Genomic DNA, 25,131 nt, shown 5'->3' on the forward strand with positions numbered 1-25,131 from the left:
TCCTCAGCAGCATCAGAAGCAGATACAAGGTCACCATCCAAGACTTCAGCAGATGAAGCACGGTTTTTTGCAGACGTATTAGATCCAGCTGCTGATGCTGGCAAAGCTATAGCACCAGATATATTCTTAACAGGCGAGACAGCAGTATCTGAGCTAGTCACACCTTCAGTAGACGTAGACGTGTGGACTAAATCCGTAGCAGTAGTCAAGTACACTAGAGCAGGAGTTAGGATTTTAGCATATTGAATCTGACTTACAAATTTCGGAAAGGTTTCTTACATTTAGACGAGATTGAGTAGATTCACGCCGTGGGGACAAAGCTGGAAGTCTGCTATACTTATCGTTGACGGCATGAATGGGAATGCTTCCAGAGCCATCAGGTCTCCAACCACGACTCCAGCGCTGGGGAATCCAGATTGTGCCGACAGTACTACCAGTTTCAGCAGATGCCAGAACTGACGAGTAAGACTGACCCTTGACTGCTGCGACAATGGTTGAACCACAACATCGTATCATCAGCAAGTTGCCAGGGAACTTGTCACAGTCAGGCCCCTTTCGACAGACCAGACCATTACTGTCATCAAAACAGTACTGAAGGGGGGGAGTCCTCGGATATAAGACCAGAGAGATATGTCTCGCTTTTATTTGACAAGACTACGCCTCCAGCACAGATAAGGTGGAGTATCCAGTATAGCAGGATCGTAAATTGTCGAGACGGAATGGACGTTACCAGTAATATGACCGTAGCGGCAACTTGAAGGCGAGGGGTCTCTGGCCTTTGGAGATTTCAAAATCTGCGACCTCAAAGACAACAGTTTCTTCGAATAAAGCACCCGGCAAGACACAACTAGTATTCCCGTTTACAAGCACGACAACCGGATCGGACTGGGTATGCTTACCCAAGAAATAGCACCTTTGGTGCATATGATAGTTGGATGTTAGCAATATTTTGAAATGCCGCTTTACTCATATCATTTCTAGCGACAGTCCACTTACCACATTGAGCACACATAACTTCGAATTCCTTTACAATATTATAAGAACCAGAGATCGTCATGTTACTCTACATGTAGGGTTTCAAAGTCAGTCAAAGTCTCAGGCTGTCAGGAGCGCGATGTGCTCTGTTCCATTGTCGAAATCTTGATGAGACACTGTACTATCTAAATCTTCCGCCAATTTTGGATGCTTTCAAGAAAGGTGGAGGCACTTTACGACACGAGACCCTCTCTGCAAGTTGTGATAGATTCATCGATCGAAAACAATTAAGCATGCTCCGTTTTGGCCACTTACAGCAGATATCACGACACTTTTGAACTTTGATAGTCAGATACGTTGTGCGGTAACGTTCAACTAATTTGATGTCTGTCCAGCAAGAGTATTCACTGGTGTTGGATGTGCTGGAAGAAAATGCCGCAGTTGAAGTTCAGTTCCATATCAACCGCACAGAGAGACGAATAGGTAAAACAAATTTCCATGTAATCAGCAGTCGTAAAAAGGGTCTGAGATGGTTGTAAGTCGCGTCAGGCACCAGTTTTGAGACTTATCAAGAATGGCTGACTATAATTTTGAGCAGTAAGGAAAAAAAGGTCGTGTTTCTGGTATCTTGACGACAGAGAGCACGAGTTCATGACCACAACCACAGTCTTCTGTACTTTTGGACAACGAGAACCCACAAAGATTCATTACGAGCAAAGCGACTTTGATGAAACACGAATTGTTCGTCCAATAGTGGCCTGGAACGTGCCGTTCTCGTTCGTGGGCGTTAATTAGCGTGCCGTATTTATAAACATTCGCTCTCTTCCCTCAACAATGCGGTCTACTCGCCTACTCGCTCACCTTCCGTAATTCCAAATTTCTTTGATGACAACTCACTCCAAGCTGTGACCAAAAAGGGAGGACAGTTGGCCCGTATCAACACGTGCATTGGAGCGTGCTGATTAATTTGAATTGCCATCCACTCCTAGATCCAACACTCGTTGAATCTCTCACTCACTCCCCCACAACAAAAAAGCGAGGACGACGAATGGATTCCATAGAAAGGACACCCGATTACACCAAGTTCATACATGAGCTCGAGAAATTCCATAATCAAATAGGGTGTGTCGATCGTTGAATCGTGTGTCTTCTGTCTGCAAACGACTGTCATCAAAACATTCCTAACATCCAACTATTCACAGGACTACGTTTGTCAAAGAACCCATACTTGGTGGTAAAAAGATAGATTTGTTCAAGATATACAAGGCTACCGTAGAGGCTGGCGGCCATGAAAAAGTACTCATCAACTCCCACAACGACATTTATCCTCTGCGCAGAATTGAACAATTACTTCCTTGATAGGTATCGAGCCAGAAAGGATGGAAGAAGATTGCTGATCTATTCAATCTGCCATCTACATGTACAAACTCGGCATTTGTGATCAAACAAGTGTACGCACAGGCCCTTGCTCACTATGAACTGCACAAGAAGCGAGGAGGGCCAAGTGTAGACGCCATCAAGAAGATGGTTACTGAACAAAATTCACTAAAACGAGGAGCTGATACTGAACTGAATGGCGTTGGCATTGGCGAGCCTGTGAATGGTATAAGTACGTACCAGACCATTCAACCAACAAACGTTTTGTCCCTCTTTTTGACCTATTTATTCTTCTACTATATCAGAGCTGGAAGAAGGAAAGAAGAGAAAGGTAGATCAAGGTCTTCCAACTACGAAACCTGTGGTTCCAAGACCTATGACACTGTTTTTGAGTGGAGACGAAGAACCTTTTGATGGTGTGTCTATGTTTGACCTCAAAGTTGCTCCCGTCTTTCTATTGTTGACACTTGAATTACCGTTAGATCGTCTCTTGTTGTTTGGAGGACCACATAGCCGACTGTTGTTGGCTCTTGAATCAGGATTACCGAACGAGATTGATTGGGCGTTTAATAAGCTCATCAAAATATCCTTCCGTAGTTATAATTCCATCAAGCCTATAGATATTAGCAACATACCAGGCTTGTTGCATATACTCCTCACACACATGGCTCCCGTATTTGGTAGAATCAATTTAGATGTACAGGCTCGAGCCGATGCCGTGTTAGCCGAACCAACAGCAGCTGGTCAACTCAACCCATTACCTCCATTGACAGAGATCACCATATTTGCCTCGACCGATCAACTAATTCTCTTTGAACGAGCTCTACAGAGCCTACTAGTCATCAACAACTTCACGTTTTACATCCCAAACATAAAGAATCTCGTCGAGTCAGACCACTTGCTATCATATTTGACCAAAGGAATCGCACTCCCATCATCCACATTATATATAGAACTGAAACGATACTGCCTAACCATCTTGGAAGAAATGTCAGAGTACTTGGATGTGTCGAAAAACGGACGAGATTATATTGTAACATATCTCGAAAAACTTGTGCACTCCAACGACTTGGGACTGATACTACCCGCATTACGTATTCTCAACCAGTTGGCTATGCAGGATAAACACGAAGAGGTGTTTTCAAATCCCAGCCCTGAATTCATGAAGAGGTTGATGGATTTACTCTTGACACCGCATGAAGAGGTTATACATTATATTATGGATCACTTTTATCATTTATCTTCATTGGGTGGTGATACCGCTAGGGCTATCGTAGGTGGTGATGGTATATCCAATTCGTCAGGTGCTCGATTGAGAATGTTGCTACGAATGCTGTTTTACTCAAGTAAGAGGCAAAAGGCCGCAGCTGCAGCACAAGCACAAAAAGTTGCATCTGCTGGTCGTCCGACTGCGCAAAATCTGCTACAAAATTGGTGAGCTGATACTACAAAGTTCAGAATCCAACTGGCACAATGCCGCAAAGGCCACGATCACTGACATCTCCATTCTACGAATATGTCTAGGATTCGTTCTTGGTTTGCGCATGACCCCGCATCTTCGTTATCACACCAAGCGATTATTGGTCTCGCTGAAAAGTTTTGTGCAGATAAACAAGTAAAGCTCCAACCCACAGAAGTAATTACAGCCTTCAAACAGCACTTCCCTGCAGTGCGTGATGAAAACGGCTCTTTTATGGGTTTACGATATCAAAGTACTGCTACATTAGCGCCAATGGGTGGACCACCTACAGTAAAAATCAACGCACCCAATACGATCGTCGATATAGTAGGAGATGATGATACAGACATGGCAGAAGCTGGACTAGAATTTCTAGATTTCGGAAAGAATCTAGATGCTGGTGGTGAAGGTGCTTCAGGTGGTAGTAAATCTCAACCAGCGTTACAGACACCTCCCAATGAGAGAATAGAATTGAGTGGTGCTGGTGGTAGCAATAGTAATGCCACAACGCCAGGACCATCATCTGCTGCTCCAATGTCGTGTTGGTGGGGTCGGACAAGTACAGCAACGGGTGCGCCATCAGCACCACAGGATGCATCATGTAATGGTCCCTTTGATACAGATGCCGACGTATTGGCTCATATCGTAAGCAAGCATATACAACCCGATATGGCCAGTCCACTATTGACTTGTCAATGGCGAACATGTGATTATGTTTGTCCAACTGATGATCGTCAACAACTCTTTGCTCATGTGAAAACCCATACTCCATTCCGACCACCTGCTAGTAGTAATAGTAAGCCACTTGCATCATTGTTGCTACCATCGACACCAGCTGGAATTGGTCGAGCAGGATCTATAGTATTGCCACCACAATCTGATAATCTGTTGGGAGTACCATTGACCACCTTGTATGTATTGAGGAATATGGCTAGAGCTGGAGTTGATTTGGCTGCTATTGAACAGGACTTGATCAAATGGGCTGATGCACACAGCTTTGTAAGTATGGCGTGGAATCAATTGCGATGAACCATTCAATGTCTTTGTTGTTTGCTTTTCTTCAATCAAGTTTGCTCATACTGCATTTGATGATTTTATAGCCTGGTGTTGCGCCTTCGCTCTTGTATGAAAGTCTTAGGGTCATCTAGGCAGAGACATATTGTAGAGGGGTATGTAGTTTTTTATACAGAAAAGCACAAGATGGGTAAAAACAAGGGCAGCCACTAGTTTTGTAGTTACAATTGAGGTTTGTGAGGGTTTCCTTTTATAAGTTGGGGTGCCGATTTTCTTGCAAATACACTTCTTTCGACAACGTGACCGCTACTGCCTCGAATCACTTCAATCCCATCAATCTATCTCAGTCCAGGGTATCATCGTCCTTCTTCTTGGGCTTAGCTGATGGCTTTTTCATACTTGTTGAGAGCGGAGGAGTAAAGGTTTGTTAAGTGCATGTGTGTTTGGAAACGATGACGCTTATCGATACTTACGGAGGAGTTTTCTCGCGGGTTTGTTGTTGTGGAGGAGGAGCGACCTTGCTTGCTTTGGGTTTGGCTGATGAAGATGATGTTTCTGTTGTTGCCTCGGCTTTTCGTTTGACTTGTTGCGATGAGCGGTGTCCCAGTAGTGCATTTCCCCTATTTCGCAATTCAAGTATTTTAGATTTTGTTGTTGGTTGGACCTACAATATGTTTTCCAATCCATTTGTGCTGCTGCAATTGATACTTGCCTTGCAAGAGAGAGCATGTCTTCGTTGGTAGGTTCAGTCTTGGCCAAGCCGAGAGGTATATCAAAAGGTATAAGAGAGAAGGGAGATGATCGTGGAGCTGTTGGTGGTTGATTTACTGGAAAACTACGAAGATTTTCTTCTTCGACATCTCGCATAACAGTATCCACGTCTTCATTTGGATTGGCTGATGATGACGATGGTGCTCCTGTAATTGCGAATGTGAGGACACCCCCTGTGTTTGCTGATGTGGATGGGCCAGATAATGGTAATGTATCATGTTGAGGTGGTGATAGTATGTTGATATCTGTGTTATCTGAATCAGGGTTGTGGGAAGCACTATAAAAGGAGAGATATCAGGCTTAGTCAGACGTCCAGCCTAGTCTTCATATCAATGATGAATTGACGTACGGGTCTTGATCCTCTGGTTCCTTTTTTGCTTCAGATTTAACTTGAGCTTCCACTTTCACGTTTCGACCTAGGGAAAGTGTGTATCAGAATTCTAGAAAACCCAACGACAGTTGAGTCAAAACTAATTTTGCTTACTGAGGCGATTGACAACCTTCTTCAAAGAACGAATCTCAGCCTTCTTTTGATTCAATATTTCGAGGAATTGGATGGCGGCGTCCTCTTCTTCTTCCATTTGACTGCGTTGCATTTGCTGGATGACTGCTCTAGCCTCCACAAGTTGCTCCTGGGCATATACAGACACTTTGTGCATCTTTATTCCTTCTATCTAATAAGCAAGTTGCAAGTGCCAGCGTCACGTCAAAATCATGCAATAACGTCTTTGATTTTGCAGATGACACTAACAAAGTGAACAAAATGCAATGCATACCTGTATGGTCATCCTTTCATACACCAATGCACTCATCCACTTCTTCAAAACCTCCACTGCATTCTCTGGAGCCACCTTTTGTAATTGCAAATGTCCAAATGTAGCATCCAATTCATCGTCACCATCACCATCATTCAAACTCGAATGCCAAGTAAGAAGACCAGTTTCATTGATTGCAAACAGTAATTTATTACCAGTCGACAATTCTTCACCAGCAAAGATTCGTTGTGTTTTGTCAATGTATTCCGACACGGACAAGGTTGAGGTTGAAGCCCTGTACTTGCGATGAATGGCCTCGAAGTCTGATTTGAGTATAGGAGCCCTCCACATTGTAGAGGATTCATCCCAAAGAAGAATCTCTGCGAGAACATCGAGCATTCTAGCTTCAGTGACTCCTTTTTTGCTCCATTCGACACCAAGTGTTGAGCGAGTCTCGGCTCTAGCTATTGAGCGAGTGAACTCGCAGAATGTGAAATTGCGAGTCGTTTCGAGGCTGTCCATATTTTGTATCTGAGTTTGGACGAGTGGTATTGATGTCCGTCCAAGACGAGAGTTAGTAAAAAGGGACAGCGGTAGAAAGCTATATAGAATGTAAAACTGGTAAAATTACACGTGATATGGCCCTACTACTAGGTAGTTCACGTAGTTCAGCATTGTGCGCTGAAACAGGAAAGCTCTACCAACAGAATAAGGATGCTTGACCGGATCAAGCGTATGAAATAGAGTGTGCTTACCTCGGATCAAAGGCTTCCGTATGGATCAGTTTTGTGGCGAGCTTGGATTTGTACGTGTTGTTAGTGTTTGATTCTGAACGAAAACTGTCGACGTAGCTTTATTTTGAGAGAGAGAAACCAGTACCATTATTAGCTAGATGCTGATTTCTTTTGATTAAATAGGGCCCTATAGTCGATGACAAACTCACTCCTTGTGCTAGAACTACGTGAGTTGGCAGACATCAAAATTGCGATTTGTCCCCAAGTCACTGACACAATTCAAACCCGGCAGTCTTCTGGAGACTGCTCTGCCAGTATTCCTGCTATTGCTTTCATCTCCGTATCTAATATCACGTATACGACGCAGTTTCGCTGGGTATGAAGCAATAAACAACGAAACTGTAGATAAACCTCCTCCTGTTAAACTCCTCTCAGCCTGGATACAAACATTACACTGGCTGAATGCTATACTCACTGGGTTATGGCTATTGTTGATCTTGATCGATACCCGGCCATGGGATTTATATGAAGGCATTGATGCAGGAATACAATTCTTCACATGGGTAAAACTTAAAAACCATCATTCCTTCAGTTTCTTCATGCAATCGCACATTGCTAATACGTGTCTTGTTCACTAGGTTTGCTTGGCTGTACTCAGCCTGTACGTGTTTCCAAATCAACTATCGCCAAACGAGTATACACGAGCACCATTCGACTTGATATGCCTAGTCTTCGCGATCTCGAATGCATGTGAAGCTTATTTGCAGACCGAAAGCAATAATCTAGATCTCAGGATTCTTTTGCATGGTAGTGTGTCCATCACAGCTGGTCTCTTGATCGTTCTGGGACGCATATTCGGATATAAATTGGAAGGAGCTCGTCGTGTGTATTACACCTCATTGCCTACAGAACATGGGTCTATTAAACCATCATTGGAAATGAGTGCCAGATGGTTTGAGATACCGACGTTTGGATGGGTCAATCCATTGTTGAACCTGGGACTGACGAAGACCATTACGCAAGACGACATTCCAGGTACATTGTCTCGACACTCTTTAAAAACTATTTCCGGAATTGTCTCAAGTTTTCTATTCTTTCCTACGCAGATCTCTCGCCAGAAGATAAGGCAGAAAACGTTGATGAACGCTTCAAGCAACTACGAAACCCAAAGCATGGTTTGTTTTACGACCTTTTCCGACTCGCTTGGAGGAATCTCAAAGTCCAAATGTTTTTTGGATTTATATGCACACCATTCCTATCATTTGCCAATCCGTTCTTCCTTAATTTGATCGTCGGATATATTCAGTCAGGATACTCATCGATTGATCCAGTAACGGTATATTTAATCGTATTTGGATTCTTCTTCTTTACGTTTTTCAGATCGGCTATGGATGGGCAGTCGTTCTTTTACGGAAGAAGGGTTGGACTACAAGTCAGGACTGTCTTGCTTAATCAAGTCTACCAAAAGGCGTTACGACGTACTGTTGGTAGGACTGGTAAAGAAGGAGAAGAGAATGCTAGTGTGGGCAAGATCGTTACTTTGATGTCGGTAGATGCCGAGAGGATTCGAGACTTCATTTGCTGTAAGCATAAGCGATTCTCTTGTCTTGCTTTTCAAATTTAGATTGGTTAGTGAATCTTCTTCGTCCTTTTTGCAGATCTTCATCAATTTGCCGCTGCACCCGTCCAGATTGCATTATGTCTTACAGCTCTCTGTTTGCTGCTTGGCCCCAGTGCACTTGGTGGCGTACTTGTAATGACTCTCGCAATACCCTTTAATATCTTAATTGGAATCGTCACAAACAAGTATCAAACGCTCCTCATGAAGAAAACCGACACTAGAGTCGATATTGTGAACGAGATGCTGAATGGAATCCGTCTGATAAAATACCTGGCATTCGAAGACAAGTTTGCTGAGAAAGTCTTGGATGCTCGAGATGCCGAGCTATCGCAGCTGCTTCGTATCATGGCTATCAATATCTTCCAGCATTTGCTGTGGGCTTGTCTTCCACTGTTTGTTTCTATAGCGACCTTTTACTTCTATACAGTAAGTTTGATCTAACTTGACACACGGTGTTGGTTTAGGACTACGTCGTGCTATTGCTATAATCGTGTCTCACCATATTTCAATTGCGACTCCCAGGTTATCGCAGGACACGACTTGGACGCTGTTACAGCATTCAGTACCTTGGCTTTGTTTAATGTCCTCCACTTTCCCTTAATGATATTCCCAGAAGCGATTGTGCAAGGCATTCAAGTCAGAGTTTCTTTCAACCGTATTGCTTCATTCTTGAAGGAGCCTGAATTGGAACGATATGCTGTAGAAGACGATGCAAATGCAGAACCAGGTACTAGTAGTGGTGCTGCTGATCAAGAAGCCATTGGAATTGATCAAGGAGACTTCATATGGGGTGGAAGTCAGAGTGAACCGATAAATGGAGAAGCCACTAGTAGTAGTCCTGTTACTCCACGAGCATCGACTACTGGTCAGCTTGGGTCATTTAGTTTGGAAGGAATCGACGTCAAGTTTCCTATTGGAAAATTGTCTGTTATTGTTGGTGCAACAGGAGCTGGAAAGACTTCCTTGTTGCAAGCGTTGCTTGGAGGTTGGTACAACTAGAGTACACAAAATCATTTGAAACACTTCCTTAAGGATTTTTTCGCTCAGAAATGGATCGCGTAACTGGATTCATACACCTACCACGAGCATCAGTACAAGCTGCTCCTGTCGATTATCATGGAGCTGCATACGTCGCCGGAACTCCTTGGCTGCAATGTGCTGTAAGTGAACAAATTGGTCTCCAAGATTTGAAGATTCTTGTCTAATCAGATTCCACGCCATTGGTAGACTGTTCGTGAGAATATCTTGTTTGGCCTGCCATATGACTCGACCCGATACGAAAAAGTGGTTCGAGCATGTGCACTTGATCGAGGTAGTTGCAATTGAACGTTTAACTCTTTCAAGTCTGCTTTTAACTTTTGAACTCTCCAAAAAGACTTTGAGCAATTCGATGGAGGTGATCAGTCAGAGATTGGCGAACGAGGTTTGTTATAAGATGGGCCTCCCGGCTTTTGTCGCCTTTTTGTTTTGTAGCTTTCAAATCTCTGACCACAACCCCGGTAACATTCCAATCTTGTTCCTAGGGATCAATCTATCAGGTGGTCAAAAAGCTCGTATCGCACTTGCTCGTGCCGCATACTCATTTGCCAAAATCGTGTTACTCGTAGGGGAGGTTTTGTTTTTCTTTTTTTTTGGACCGGCATTCATGTTTCATCATCCATAGGATGACATTTTAAGCGCAATTGATGCTCCCACTGCACGCCACCTGTTCAAAGAGACCATTTGTGGACTACTAGCTGGTCGAACAGTTGTGTTGGTAAGAACAGAGAAGAAAAACACGATTACAGTGAAGTTTCCTAATACAAAAGGCCTTCATTTCTGGTAGGTCTCGCACGCATTACCTGTAGTGCTACCATCCGCAAATTTTGTGGTCGTGATGGATTTCGGCAGAGTCGTGGCAACAGGCACACCTAGCCAAGTCCTTTCTAACGCTCGTGCTCAACACATCTTGGGCGCTGAAGCAAACTTGATTGATCTCGACTATGATGACTCTAAAGAAGCAGTGATGATTGAGTCTGCAAAGCCTAAATTTGGAGCTGGCATCTCGCAAGTGTCTTTGACCCAATTAAATCCACCCAGTAGACTAGTAGAAGAGGAACGGAAGGATTCTGGGGCTGTAAGATGGGCTGTGTATGCTTGTTATCTTGCAGCTGCTGGTGGTTTACCATTTGTCGTTCTTTGGGCTCTGTTTTCGCTATCGCAACGTGTAGACCAAGTCATGTCCGATTGGTGGATTCGTTGGTGGTCTGCTGCTTACGCTGGTGGTCCAAACTTATATAGTGTCTATACGGCACTGATTGATTCATTTGATTCTCAGCCGAGAGTTGATGTTATGTACTATGTTGGTATTTATGGATTGTTGGGATTGGTGAGTTGGAAGTATCCTTTTACGTAATTTTTTTGCTAATTCCCTACTTGTTTCGCAGACCTTGATTTTATTGAATGTCATCACGATTATTATTATGTATTGGGGTTCGTATCGCGCCTCTCAGACTTTGCACAAGCAGTTGTTGAGCAGTGGTGAGCAATTTGTGCCGTTTTCAAAGGAAAACGCGTTGCTTTGAAAACAAACAAAAAAGCTTACGATACTCTTATCAACCCATCTGAATCAGTACTGGGCTCTCCTCTGCGCTTCTTCGAGACAACACCGTTGGGTCGAATTGTGAATCGATTCAGTAAAGATATATCCAGTCTAGACACTGACGTGCGTTTGAAAGTTTCTTTATCCTCTTGAACATTTAAACAGAGTTTTGAACTGTTGATTTGGTTTAGGTCATTTTCTCGATCTTCATATATGCCTTGAACATTATAGATCTGATCAGTTTGATCGGAGTCATCTCTGTCGTATTCCCAGCATTCCTGCTTGCTGTGCCTCCTATAAGCTACGTTTATTACTCAATTGCCAACAAATACCTCACTTGTTCGAGAGAATTGAAACGTATTGAGTCTACAAGTCGCAGGTAAAAGGAGTTTCTCAAACTTTCGAATGTTACGAGATCTTGAATTGAACATACGTACCACGTAATTTAGTCCGATATACAGTCTTTTCAGCGAAACTATTGGTAAGTGTAAACTTCGAAGGTTGAGTAGAAGTTCATCAACTATCTTTCTGAAACTTGCTTTTTTTTAGGTGGAGTGGCTACAATTCGAGCATTTGGCCATGAAACGAGATTCACTGAAGAATCTCAGAAACGTGTTAATATCTATCATCGAGCATTCTTCCATATATGGGCAGCTAATAGGTGGTTGGCTTTCAGAATTGGTGAGCAATCGGAGTTGGAACAATTCAACATTTTTTCTTGGGTTTCAATCTTGGGCTTCCCTTGGGCTAAACCATATGTCTATCTCAGATTGTGTTGTCGCTTGTGTTGTTCTTCCTACCACATTGGGAATACTTGCTATCCGACCAGATCCTGGATTGGCTGGTCTTGTGTTGATGTATGCGTTGAGCATTACTGATGCTTTGCTCTGGTATGTTGTTGGCTTAGCTAACCTTCCTTTGTCAATGTATTTGTGCTAATATCTGTTGTTTTAGGATTACGAGAAATCATGCATGGGTGAGTCGTCAGTTTCAGAGTTCTTGAAACACGAGTACTCAATTTATTGAATCTACAATAGATGGAAATGTGCCTCAACTCTGTTGAACGAGTTGTGGATTATACCACCATCCCACAAGAGCCCTCGGGCGGTGATAAGCCTCCTGCGAACTGGGTATGTTGGGATTTTGGAAAAGTGCCTTCCAGCAAACACATCGTCAAACTCCTTTCTATCTAGCCTGTTACTGGACGAGTCTTGTTCCAGAATCTATGTGTACGATACTCTCCAGACTCTCCTGATGTTTTGAGCAATATCAACTTTGAAGTAGAACCTGGGCAGAGAGTAAGTACTCGTTTTAGAGGTCGCTCCCCCCAAAAGATTAGGCTAATTCTCTGAAATAATCTAGGTGGCTATAGTGGGACGAACTGGAAGTGGCAAGACGACATTGTCACTGGCACTTTTTAGGATTGTCGAATGGCGTACTGGTCGCATTCTGATTGATGGTGTTGACTTGTCCAAAGTCAATATCCGAGAACTTCGATCCAGGATGACAATTATTCCTCAAGATCCTGTGCTTTTTCGTGGCACATTACGAACAAACCTTGATCCTTTTGGTGAACATGGAGATGAGACTCTTGCTGATGTAAGTGCTTTCGAATTTGCGAAGGACCATCATTATTGAAACATTTGCCTTTCCTTTTTCTGAAACTTTTAGGCTTTGACCAAATGCCATTTCTTGGACAGCATGCAGCAATCATCATCCTCAGTAGCCTTAAGTGAAGTTGCAGCATTACGAACTTCAGTGACAGCCGTAAAAGCTGGTGTCAAACCATCGTCGAAAGCTGCTGCTGGTAACGGTGTAGATCTGAAACGAACGGCTTCCAATACTTCTATAAATGGATCCATGTTGTCTCTTGATTCACAAGTGTTGGAAGGTGGTAGCAATCTCAGTCAAGGTAAAAGATTGTGAAGTCGATGAATGTCTAGAGTGCCGCAAATCTCACATTTGCGCTTCTTTGTCTAAGGCCAGAGACAACTCATTTGTCTTGCAAGGGCTCTTTTGAGAAAATCAAAGATCGTGTGTATGGACGAAGCAACTTCGTCCACTGATAGCTCCACGGATCAGAAAATCACAATAACTATAAAGCAAGCATTTGCCTCAAGCACAGTCTTTACTATTGCTCACAGATTGAGAACCATTATTGACTATGACAAGGTACTAGTTCTCGCTGGTGGCAAACTAGTGGAAGCAGGAAGACCTTTGGAACTTATGCAAAAGGATGGTGGGATCTTCAATGGAATGTGCCAACAGTCTGGTGATTTTGATGAATTGTTGAGTGCTGCTGAACGTAGTCGCAAGAGATAGTTTATTTCGTTGAAGCGAATAAATGTGAAATTGAAGAAGTTTGCTCCATGAAGTTTCTGCTACTGGTGATCGTTTCTTGCAATGTTGACACCAGTTTGGGGGAGCTTGAAGCAAGCAGATATATTCCTTCCAGCATTTTCTTACAATTTTTTTACATTCGTTTTTACATTTTCTTAAGATATCTTGCTAAAGCTACGATTTTCAAACTTTTAAAGCTATGGCTCTCAGACTTCTTTGCATTCCACCTTTGAGACGCAAGACCATGTGAAGGGTGGCATCCTTGGAAATGGTGTAGTCACTCAAAAGACGACCGTCTTCCAATTGCTTTCCTGCGTAGATAGGTCGCTGCATATCAGTGGGAGTGCCAATGTTTCCCAATGTCTTTGATTTGAGGTGGTCGACAGTCATCTTGGTACGGAAATCCACAGCGATAGTCTAAAGATATTTATGAATGTCAGTTGTCCGTTGTTTTGGTCGTTCGGGAATACAGAGAACGTGACGAATCACTATTGGCATACTTTGCTGTCTTGGATTGTCTTGACAAAGATTTGTGAGGTAGCTATGTGAGAGGTAGCCATTTGAGTTTGCATCATACGACCACGTAATCGCAAGACCAAGTGGAGAGTTGACTCCTTTTGGACGTTGTAGTCAGAGAGAGTACGGCCATCTTCCAATTGCTTTCCAGCGAAGATCAATCGTTGTTGATCTGGTGGAATGCCTTCTTGTCTTGGATTTTGGCCTTGACATTGTCGATGGTGTCTGAGGATTCGACCTCGAGAGTGATGGTCTTGCCAGTGGGAGTTTTGACAAATATCTAGTGAAGTTATTAGAAACGTTCGTTAGTGTTCATGAAGTATAATAGGTAAGGTTTCACAGATATCATCAGTTGAGGCCTCAGTCAGCGTTCGACTGCAGTAACCACATGAATGATGATAAAACCATCAACGAATGATCATTTTGAATTGTATACCGATCATCTTTCTTCAACATTTCTAATGACTTCAAATGTCAGCCCACCAAGGTCAGAGCCATCAACTTTCCGATACCTGTCTACAGTTGACGACATGATGCATCTTTGCATCATTGAAAAATGATCATGCGATCATATTTAATCATATAGCAACCACTTTCCAACATCTTCGAATGACTTCACATGTCAGCCAACAAACCGAATGAATGTCAGACGAATAACCCTCCAGACGACGTAGAAAATACTAAATCGACACCTTAATAGCATGAAAATGCATATAGCGATCCATACTTCGTTCTTCTTCTTGCAATGCATCCCAAATGTCTTGCTTCTTGATATTGCGTCTTAATTTGACTTTTCCTCAACAAACTACCAAATACTGCTATACTAAACAAGTGCTTGCTTGCATCTTTTGGTCCTGTAGAGTATATGATATGTTCTTTTTGATATACTCTCTGTTTCTTTGTCTTGTGAACTCAACGCAAAGATTAATTGACGAGTTTGAAGTGTATTTGAAGTGTTTGAAAAAAAGTGACAACGCGTTACGTTCCTTTTAAATTGACGCGGACGGTAAACGTGTCTAACGCGTTGCATTCACGGTGAAAATGGCCAAACGACTGTAAAAATCACACGGAAGGTCAGTGTCACTAAAAGTACTTCCAGAACGGTTTGGCTAGTATTGGCAGCATTCTTTATTGTTTTTTGTTGGTGTGCATTTACTTCAGCCAATGATGTCGTTTATAGCTTTCAAAGCGTAAAATCAAGTGAATGTTGATGCTGCACCACAACACATTCCCTTTTTTTTGGCTCGTGAATTTTACTGGGATTAGTCCCGCAAATTTACGATTATTAAAACACTTAAAAAACACTAAAGTTGCTAATTACTCCCCATATGTTACTGGAACTACGTTTGCGTCAGCCCCTCGACTTAGTTATGACCAACCCCTCCCCATCCAGTGAAACCCATACTTGTTCCCTACTATATTAACTACCAGTGGGCCGCGACTGACATACCATCGTTCCTTAAAGCGATACAAAATTCCCAAGTGACAAAAAAGGTCAGGGACTGACAGCAGCTATAGAAACACTAAAAGTAGTACCTCCCATCAGGTAGGGTCATACGTCGCAGAAAATACCATATCCCGTCAGCTCTGTGAAGTCAAGCTGCGACCGGCGCGGGCAGTACTGGGGTGAGAGATCACCCAGGAATTCCGCGTACTCTACTTTTTGCGTGTCGAGTGTTTCGATTGTTTCGAATGTTTCGACTTTTGATATAAAAGAATCTCTGTTATCCCATGTATGATTCTGCTTCTCTGTTAGTTCTTTCAGGACGCTTCTTACGTTCAAATTGAGTTCTTCCATTTTTTTTGGCGTAACAAACACAAGAACAAGCAATTTTCCAAGTTTAAAACCAATTTTCTGTTAGAAAAAAGAATGACTTTGATGGGCTTATTCACACTTCGAGATCGTTCCAAGTTCTGAAATCCCGAAATCCCAAGAAGAATGTTTGACTGCCGCAAAATGAGCTTCAACTTGACAGGAGGCTTCACTTTGCAATGTGCAGAGAGAAATGTCTGTATTTAACACGTATAAATTCTGCTAAGGATGTGATATGCAATTGTTAGACATGATTTTTGGCCAGCATACAGTACAACGTTTGGATTTTGGATATAATTGATTATCGGCTCCTATCAGACGTGAAGCGTTAAAATACGGTTTCAAATAAACAGATGAACAATAAAACAATACTCCAGCAATGGCCAAAGCAACAGCAGGTATCTTCGTCGAGAATATCTTGCTTTCAGTCATTCAGTCATTATCGGACTGACATACATCCATCAATTGTAGTGGGCTAATGCTCCCGAAAACGAAACCAAAGGAAACTCTTCCAAATCTCACCAAGAAGTTGACCCCTTCCTCATTTCAGCTTTGTTTCAGGGATTTTTGACTTTTTTGTCTGGTGTTGATTATTCTTGAGCTGTCCTGAAAAAGAAGGCCTTCAAATATATACAATTTTTGTAAGAAACGCACGAAAATTCGATTGCATGAGTCTGGCTCTCCATGATTGTCGTCCAAATAGTTTGCGACCAGCGATCAGAAAAAGTACGCATCTGGTGACGAAGACCTGCGGACGACCAATTCTCTTATAGGATTAGACCTGAGCCATACGTCAAAGCATTTATTTCCTTTCGCCAGGTTCGAACAGGTAAGTTTTCTTTGCTTTGTTTCCACAACAAGTGATCATCGACTAGCTCAGGGTTGCAACAGGAAGTGAGAAGCACCGAGTCCTCTATGGGTATTATGGAAAATGGAATCTACTGCAAACATGTACTGCTAATTCACTGCTGTAGCACTTGCTCCACTGACATTCGTATTCACGAGGTATGCACTTCCAGTTTCAACACTTCAAGGTCATCAGTCTCTGGCAGCCAGGACGAATTACCCTGTTTCAATTGCACCTTGGTGGTGCTTCGGTTACGAGTGTGCTCGCTCTACCAAAAAAGAAACGCCGTGGTGGGTTTCCAATCCCAACCCTCATCCCATCTTCGAACGAGTCCAAAAACCCAAGACAATCGCTCTCTGCCACAGCTCGACAAGAACTTTGCCAAAAACCAACCAAGCTTTTATAGGAACTACATTCTTTGCTTTACATTCAACCCAAATGGAGTATTCTGCCACAGCTGCTCAACTCGGTGACTTACTACATGCTTTCGACTATTTGGAGATGCTAGAAGAAACCCAACGTGCTCATCGGAGGAGACTACATGCCTTGGAGAATGCTCTGCAAGGTATGTCCTGCCTTAGGATTGATATGGGAGACTTTTCGTTTGCAAAGTCGAACTATTAATGTGACAATGCTTACTCGTTTGTTCTTCCTCTTTGTCAATCAGCTATCGAAACAATAAATTCTAGTTTGGGCCATGGCCATGAACATAACCAAGATATGATTCTACCAGACCTCGAAACTTTTGATGAACGTCTTCAAGAAGAAGAAGAAGAAGAGGACAATGACCAGTTTGAGATAGTAGGCTCTTCCTTGATGCCAGAGTCAGCTAGGCCAGCCCTTCCTCCACGAGGTATCTCTCTTGTTGTCGACGAGATTGACGAGATAGACGAACCAATCCTGGAACGCTTGAGCCCTTCACGTTCATATCGCCCGGACTTTGAACTATTGGAGTCTGTTTCTTCATACCATCACAACAACCCATACCATCACCACGACCAAAACGATCACGACCCAACAGACCCAACCGATATCATGCTAAGCAACGAAGATCGCATTATGATTGACTGGTACGAACAGCATATGAGAAACATGCAGGAAACATCCTCTATACCATCTCCACGTAATAGACGAACTCGACAAAACAACATTTATAGAGGTCTAGATTTGAATGGCAATTTTAGTGACGATCAAGGAGAGATTGATTGCCAGCATGACGACGTGTCTAATTTAGATGAGAATGGGAATCTACGAGCTGATGTGGATGACATGTACCGGCCCTTTTCTATCGAGACCAAGAGCAAGCTCACAAGTCGTTTCACACGTTTGGAAAAACGTCCACCTTGGCAAGCACGTGATGGACAATGCGTTGGTAGATAGGTTATATGGGTTAATTGGGCATAAAGTATATCCGTTGTTTAGTACATTGCCAGCTGTAATAAACAGACATTCAAAAAAACCTGACCAAAGTTGATACATTGTGCATTAGTCGACGGTAGATTCAGATTCACGTATCATAACCATTCATTAATGTTTTCGTGTCGCTAAGTACACGATCGGTTGACAAATAATTCGTAAAAAGCTTGCAGCAGAATTGCTTGACTCAAGTCAAAAACAACTTTTAACAGGAATCGGTTGGAGTTAGCCTGAGTGACAAGTAAGCCTGGCCGCGCAGTGCATTAACGAGATGTGCTATGCATAATTGAGTAATTTCCACCATCTTGCGTCTGTCTCACGTCGTGTCTGACTCTTCAAAACTAGAAAAATGGCACCGAAACCACTTATGAAGGCTGCTCTATCAACTCTGAGTATTCATGCTGACTCTTCAAATGAGTCTGATGTCGCTCCGAAGATCTCCGTCACCTCCACCCATCGCTATTCGCCTGAATGGAATGATCGCCAGGCTCGATCACTGGGATACCTTCCATCAGACAAATCATCCTCCGATGGTCTCAACGGTGATTCTTGGACTAGAGCTGCTGGAAATGGACATATTTACTCTCGAGACTCATCAGATACACGAGACAGGTTTGTTTTTGCGAACGTCAATGACACCTGTCAACTTGATCTAATCCATGTCATTAGATTGGAACAAGTTCTAGGAGCAGTAGAAGGAGGCCACGCTGTAACTTACGCGAGTGGACTTTCTGCAGTTACTGGTGCAGTCCAATATCTTCAACCGAAACGAGTGTTTATGTCAAGAGAAGGCTATCATGGTACCCACGGAGTTCTGGAACTGTATGCTCGAAACCGTCAAGTAGAAATCAAATACTGGGAAGAGATGCCTTCAAACTTTTCTGCTTTCAAAGCTGGTGATCTTTTATGGCTCGAGTCACCACGAAATCCGAGAGGTGAAATCGATGATGTTGAAAAGTATGCTAAATTACGACCTGAAGGATCTACGTTGGTATGTGTGTCTTTGAGGGGTCGGATTGATTTGTGTAGAAATCTCTGAAACTGATTATTTACATACTCGTTAGATCGTGGACGCCACTTTTGCACCCCCGCCTATTCAATACGCATTGGCACTTGGTGCAGACATTGTGATGCATTCGACAACCAAATTTCTGGGTGGTCATTCTGACTTGCTTGTAAGCTTTGAAGCCGCAAACCGACGCTGCTGTTGACGCAGCTAGTTTTGAGAAATGTCAACTTGATTGGACTCAATAAACTCACACTGCGCCAACCCCAATTGACCTTGACAGCTCTTTCAACTTGATTTTTGTTATTAGGGAGGTGTATTGGTGGCCAAGGATCCAAAAGTCGCTTCAGGATTAGCGTCGGATCGTGTATATTCTGGTGCTGTGATGGGAAGCTTAGAGGCATTCCTTCTCTTGCGTTCACTTCGGTAAGCTTCATAGTCCATGGACGAGTTTTACCCATCACATTTCTCATAATTTTCAATCGACAGATCGCTTGAAGTTCGAGTGAGGAAACAATCTGAAACTGCTACTCGACTATCTCAATGGCTAAATAGCAAGAGTGAACCATGTCTGGACATCGTAGCACGAGTTTGGCATGGCTCAGTACCTGGAACTCCAGGACACGAAATCGCATTGAAGCAACACGATGGATTTTCTGGCGTTTTCAGTGTCGAGTTTACATCACATCACTATGCACGACTGATTGTGACTCGATTGAAATATTTTGTGAATGCTACTTCATTGGGAGGAGCCGAGTCTTTGATTGAATGGCGTGCTGCTATTGGTATGTACACAACAAATGACAGTGAAATACAATACAATGGAACGATGTACTAACGAATCATGTCATGTGTAGACCCAAAAATCGCTCCAGGCATCTGCCGAGTATCAATCGGTTTGGAATCTTTTGAAGATTTGCAGCAATCTCTTCGAGAAGCCATGCTCACAGTGAAGACACTCGCTGCCGAACAAAACTTATTGTCGCATTTATAGATAGATCTAATACCCAATGTCTAATGACATAAAAATGGACCTCCTACTGGATTAAAATCACATATCTTTACATTTTGTTTTTGGGTTTGGTATTCATCATTTGCTCTTGACTGCTCAGCGGTGCGAACATCATTTGCTCTTTACTGCTGAGTTTTCCAAGTATCTCCTCAATCTTCTTCTCCTCATGTACACGTGCAATACCCATTGCGTTAGCAACAGGCTGATATGCTGTCGGCAAATTCTCAAGATACGACATGCAGTTGCCAAAATTGAGTTCTAGCGGAATTACAGGACCAACCCACATGGCTAAGTCAATGTGGTCGTGACGTATATGGGCGATCTCAGAGTAATGGTGAGAGTTTGTGACAGGGTGGAAGAGTATGCTGTGAGCTGGATGTCGTTGTAAGGTGAGCCATGCACTGAATTCACCCTGAGGAAAGCGTGAATGTGAGTTAGATTGTATCCAAAGTTGTAGCGAGGTGTTGTGTTTCACGCACCCATACAGCTGGATCATTCGGTACTATAACTTGCAGCATAGGAATGATAAAAGGCTAGATAGAAATAGTGAGGACACAATGTCACTTGATTTGGCAGTAGAATCAAGAGATGGTTGCTGTGGTATGGCTTCTAGTGCGTGATTTCAAGTGCAAATTGTTCAAAGTAGGAAACTTACACCGACCGGTGGGTATAGTGGGGAGCAAAATCTATAGGAACCTCAATTTCAGCTTCATTGGATGGCGTTACAAAATGAATCTTGCTTACAGGTCTGGGTATCTTTCGACAATCTTCTTCCTCAGATCCACAGCAGCTTGTACTGACTCCACAGTGTGTGCTGGGAAGCATATGTGAGCGTGATAAAGTTCAATCGGGGCAGGGAATTTAGTCTTGTTTGCCATTGCTTGTTCTACGTAAGTACGGAGTAGTGACTTTGTCGTTAGAAATGGCGATTCGTTCAAAAGCATAAATTAGAACAGTAACGCGCAAATGCATGCACGATTCGGCGACTAATATCGATGGCAATGGCTTACTCGCCAGTTCTCTTCACGGTGTCCTGTTCTGTCGTGGAAAGTTTAACGAGACAACACGGATTACAACGAGTAAGGTATCACAATGCGATTTACTAACACAGATACTGACAGGCAGCGTACATGGGCAATAGGATATTAAAGCTCACACAAACAAGTGAATTACTCTCATGGCAGACTATTGGTATTGCTGTTGGTGCTCCAGATTCGCATCAGCAATGTTGAACATATCTTGCATACAAGCCACACCAGTTATCCACCTTCTCTATCCCGCTCAATACAACCATGAATCTGCTGTGATCTCACTCGTTTGGATGAGGATATGAGAAACTGCTCCTTCACTCTAAGTTTCAAGGTCAGAAACGGTCTTTGCGTCACGCACTTTGCAAAATTGCAACAAAGACAAGGTATTCTCGCGTCAAATGCTCTGGGGAGCAAGTCTCATATTTCAAAAGTAGCTTCCATTGCATAGCGTTTCCTGTGAACCTCCTCACCGTCACGAGTGCCCGTTTCGTTTCATCAAGCTATCACACACACTCAATCGAAACAGGCCATTGAATAATAGAGAAGGCGACAACGGAAGGAGGCCATATATATCGGATCGTACCTAAATTATTGATATCTGCGGCGGCCTTACTTCTCTTTCAACCTTGTGACCTCATAAAACAAAACTCTCGACCGTTTCATTCAAGATGACCATAATTACTCTGTTACTGCTGATAATACCAACAGCTATAGCTCAGAACTGCTTCCAGCTTACTGGAAGCACGACCTGCAGTCAATTCTCTAATGTAAGTACCCTCTATCTTGCTCTCAGTAATTAGTCACATCTTAACATCTTTTATTAGGATTTCATTGCCCCGGCTGCGGGATATACTGATGTGAATTCATTCGATGCCTATATGCGTGGAAGATTTGATAATAATTCGATATACAGCCAGTCTTTCGCTGCCAGTTATGGATGTCCAAACGTGAGCTCGAATTCATGAGTGGTTGACCTATTTGTGATGTTGAAACTGACATAATCAGGTTCTTATAATAGTATAATGGTACTGGACAAAGATATCATGTACGTCAGACAGGCCGATTCGCTGCTTTATCAAACTCGATTCGTTGAGCCGATACCGTTGTTATGTCGACAACCCTTTCAACGACACAAATTTGAGCAACCCCGTATGCTAACCATGCCTCATACCTAGATTTCTACATTCTGTGCACTACTAGTATCCCAATCAGCAACCGCAGGATGCACCCCACCAACAAAAATGTTATGCTCTGCAACATGTTCCGCTGCTATAAGCAGCTTAACCAACCTATTCGCCAACCCCGCAATATGTAAAGCATCTCCAGATACTGCATCTTCAGCATCCCGAACCCTGACTCTAGGATATTATAAAACATTATGCTCAACCGGTACTTCAACAACAACAGGATGTGTCGCTGCCGAATCAAGTGTATTAGAAACCACACGCTGTGGCTTCTTTACAATGGCTGAATTCACCGCTTATTGTGCTGCCACACCAGCAGATACATGTTGCACTGGCGGTGGTCCAACTGGAACTACCGTTACAGTAGCTGGAACCACAACAGCTCCAGTAGCTACAATGACTATGGCTGCTACAAACAACAAGATATTTGGTCAAAGCTTCTTTACCATCGCTTCAGCCATTATCGTGACTGTCCTCACAGTCATCTCGATTGTTGGTTGCTGTATGCTTGGTCGTCGTAAAGGCATCACTGATTGGGGCGAGGCGACAAAGAACATGCTGGGTATGAAAAAGAAGAACAAGGTTGAAATTGAAGGTGGTTATGGGTCGCGTAAACATGATAGTTACCAAGACAAGGATATATCGTACAGTCCAGCTGCTCTGGCCTCGTCTGGTGCTGTCACTCCCGTCACTGCCGCACATGTAAAAGGTGGTAATGGATCTAAGGGTATCTTCCAAAAGTTCTTTGGAAAGAAGAATGTCGAGACTCATCGTGCCATAGCCAATTACATTCCTGTAAGTGCTTGTTGTTGTGTATTCATGTTTTTGTTTGCAACAACTGTTGATTGCTACCTCTATCATCACAACCTTGTAGACTTTGGAAGATGAAATTCAAATCAGTGTTGACGACGAGGTGCACATTATTGAATCATACGATGATGGTTGGGCTATGGGTAAGTTCCCTGAACAATGCACCGACAGATTCAGACACATTTTTTTTGCCTTATTTCGGTACGTAAAACGCAGTCTCATTAACATCTTACCTCGCCAACCTCAGGTCGCAACGTAACAATCAAACGTGAAGGCGTATTCCCACTCGCTTGTCTTGGTCTGGACGAGCACCTAAACCCAGCTCGAGTTTCTGTCGCCAACGAATCAAGCAATGATGCCTACATGACCACTATGAGGAGGAGGTCGTCGCTGTATACAAGCAACCATCCATCTCATCCGCCATCAATGTACTCGGATTACAAGGCACCTAAGAAGGCTTATGGAGGAAATAGTCATAACAACACCGGCAATAACAAGAATCCACGATATACTGCATCGTCGGAACAGAGTTTCCTGTAAAACTTTTACTTCGTGTAGTAGTTGTACTGTGAAATTTTTACTTAGTGTACTAGTTTCGTCAAGCTAGTCTGGTTAGTTGTGAAGTTTGTACATACTTATCGTTCTTCACAAAAGAAGATTTTAATACTACCCTCGAAAACGTTTGGTTTGAACAGTGCTTGTTTCATGTTATAAAAAAAATCGGTGTTCGTTTTGAGCAGGAAGCCAACCGGCGCGTCGAAACAAAACAAACGAAAGCCGGTAAACTTAAATGGTAGACAAGTCTTATTCTTTAAAGCTAAAGTCGCCTTTGCTACGTACTGCAAAACACGCTAAACTACAATCGTGGTTGAGCACTGTCAGTGCTAACACCTCGTGTTGGATCAGCTCCCTTCCAACCATGAATCATGTCTAGTAGGTGATCAATACGATCCTAAATATTCATTTAAAGCGGTTAGTAATACAACCATTGGCATTCCGTTGTCGAACCCAAAGTTGGAACAAACAAGACAACAATGAATTTCTATCAGCAGGGATCTTACCTGTCCCCAAACGACTTCACCACCATCGACCTGGAATGATGGAACGCCACATAGACCTTCAGCCATAGCACGGTTGTTGTGGGCAATCAAACGATCTTTGGCTTCCTTGGTTTCAGAAGCAGCAAAGAGTGCTTTACTATCAAAACCATTCTCATCCAATAGTTTCTTCAGAGCTACTGGATCTCCGGTATTAATGTTACGGTGCCATGTGGCCCAGTAGACAACATCGCTGAAGCGTTTCAGTTGTACGGGATCGTTCATGAGCGAACATGCCATTCGGAGGGGAGTCACAGTTCGAATTGGGAATTGGGTTGGCCAGCTGAAACGATGAATGAGAATGAGCAAGACTCGATAAAAGGAAAAGACGTGAAACTTTTGAAGACAAAACCAATACGCACTTGACTTGGACTACAGTTTGACCTTTACCAGTAACAGCGTGTTCCAGTCCACTCCAGTACTCTGCCCAATCCTTGTTGTCCTTGCTACCGTAGGCAGCTTTTACTTTGCTAGTTACGAGAGATGGGACAATCGGCGTTCCAATGCTAAAATGAGAGAGATATTAATGACCTTGCACCGACGTTGACGCCACCGTTTATGAAATAGCGTACTCTCTGAATAGTCCGCCAACAAGTATAGGCACCAATTCCACTTTCAGCAGTGGGCCACACTCATCTTGAATGCGACCCATTTGTGTATAGCCAAGGAAACTCCACGGTGACGAGAAATCATAGTATAATGTCAATTTACGTGGTTTAACTAGCGTTTGAGGAGCGATTACTCTGTAGGAGGGAATACTCTTGTTGAAAAA

General features: G+C 43.0%; 8 protein-coding genes across 8 annotated transcripts; 5 read left to right on the forward strand and 3 right to left on the reverse strand.

The window, feature by feature from the left end:
- Positions 1–2,023: 2,023 nt before the first annotated feature.
- On the forward strand, positions 2,024–4,959 carry SmJEL517_g03867 (uncharacterized protein; the record flags this gene model as incomplete). Its single annotated transcript, XM_031169795.1, has 6 exons — positions 2,024–2,097; positions 2,178–2,271; positions 2,338–2,584; positions 2,658–3,786; positions 3,877–4,810; positions 4,912–4,959. 6 exons carry the CDS (start codon positions 2,024–2,026, stop codon positions 4,957–4,959), a joined length of 2,526 nt encoding a protein of 841 aa, XP_031024283.1.
- Positions 4,960–7,126: 2,167 nt separating this feature from the next.
- SmJEL517_g03868 (uncharacterized protein) lies at positions 7,127–13,609 on the forward strand (the record flags this gene model as incomplete). The annotated part of the gene is made up of 25 exons (XM_031169796.1): positions 7,127–7,156; positions 7,269–7,312; positions 7,378–7,648; positions 7,724–8,120; positions 8,192–8,668; positions 8,744–9,132; positions 9,229–9,691; positions 9,754–9,866; positions 9,934–10,018; positions 10,082–10,129; positions 10,230–10,309; positions 10,370–10,462; positions 10,532–11,074; positions 11,133–11,226; positions 11,319–11,410; positions 11,479–11,666; positions 11,737–11,768; positions 11,837–11,968; positions 12,057–12,177; positions 12,242–12,263; positions 12,325–12,417; positions 12,481–12,585; positions 12,650–12,886; positions 12,959–13,199; positions 13,269–13,609. The coding sequence occupies 25 exons, from the start codon at positions 7,127–7,129 to the stop codon at positions 13,607–13,609; spliced, it is 4,731 nt and encodes a 1,576-aa protein (XP_031024284.1).
- A 201-nt stretch (positions 13,610–13,810) lies between these two features.
- SmJEL517_g03869 (uncharacterized protein) lies at positions 13,811–14,187 on the reverse strand (the record flags this gene model as incomplete). The annotated part of the gene is made up of 2 exons (XM_031169797.1): positions 13,811–14,044; positions 14,128–14,187. 2 exons carry the CDS (start codon positions 14,185–14,187, stop codon positions 13,811–13,813), a joined length of 294 nt encoding a protein of 97 aa, XP_031024285.1.
- Positions 14,188–14,257: 70 nt separating this feature from the next.
- SmJEL517_g03870 (uncharacterized protein) lies at positions 14,258–14,356 on the reverse strand (the record flags this gene model as incomplete). The annotated part of the gene is made up of 1 exon (XM_031169798.1): positions 14,258–14,356. The coding sequence occupies one exon, from the start codon at positions 14,354–14,356 to the stop codon at positions 14,258–14,260; it is 99 nt and encodes a 32-aa protein (XP_031024232.1).
- Positions 14,357–17,241: 2,885 nt separating this feature from the next.
- SmJEL517_g03871 (uncharacterized protein) lies at positions 17,242–18,183 on the forward strand (the record flags this gene model as incomplete). Its single annotated transcript, XM_031169799.1, has 2 exons — positions 17,242–17,368; positions 17,471–18,183. The coding sequence occupies 2 exons, from the start codon at positions 17,242–17,244 to the stop codon at positions 18,181–18,183; spliced, it is 840 nt and encodes a 279-aa protein (XP_031024231.1).
- Positions 18,184–18,568: 385 nt separating this feature from the next.
- On the forward strand, positions 18,569–20,219 carry SmJEL517_g03872 (uncharacterized protein; the record flags this gene model as incomplete). Its single annotated transcript, XM_031169800.1, has 6 exons — positions 18,569–18,831; positions 18,889–19,210; positions 19,284–19,394; positions 19,536–19,651; positions 19,715–20,010; positions 20,083–20,219. 6 exons carry the CDS (start codon positions 18,569–18,571, stop codon positions 20,217–20,219), a joined length of 1,245 nt encoding a protein of 414 aa, XP_031024230.1.
- A 67-nt stretch (positions 20,220–20,286) lies between these two features.
- SmJEL517_g03873 (uncharacterized protein) lies at positions 20,287–21,115 on the reverse strand (the record flags this gene model as incomplete). Its single annotated transcript, XM_031169801.1, has 4 exons — positions 20,287–20,649; positions 20,717–20,770; positions 20,893–20,923; positions 20,982–21,115. 4 exons carry the CDS (start codon positions 21,113–21,115, stop codon positions 20,287–20,289), a joined length of 582 nt encoding a protein of 193 aa, XP_031024229.1.
- An 821-nt stretch (positions 21,116–21,936) lies between these two features.
- SmJEL517_g03874 (uncharacterized protein) lies at positions 21,937–23,802 on the forward strand (the record flags this gene model as incomplete). Its single annotated transcript, XM_031169802.1, has 6 exons — positions 21,937–22,035; positions 22,093–22,215; positions 22,287–22,313; positions 22,444–23,247; positions 23,327–23,405; positions 23,510–23,802. The coding sequence occupies 6 exons, from the start codon at positions 21,937–21,939 to the stop codon at positions 23,800–23,802; spliced, it is 1,425 nt and encodes a 474-aa protein (XP_031024236.1).
- Between the last annotated feature and the right edge of the window lie 1,329 nt (positions 23,803–25,131).

The sequence above is a fragment of the Synchytrium microbalum genome (assembly GCF_006535985.1).
Source record: "Synchytrium microbalum strain JEL517 chromosome Unknown SmJEL517_scf0022, whole genome shotgun sequence".
Classification (NCBI taxonomy): Eukaryota; Fungi; Chytridiomycota; class Chytridiomycetes; order Synchytriales; family Synchytriaceae; genus Synchytrium; species Synchytrium microbalum.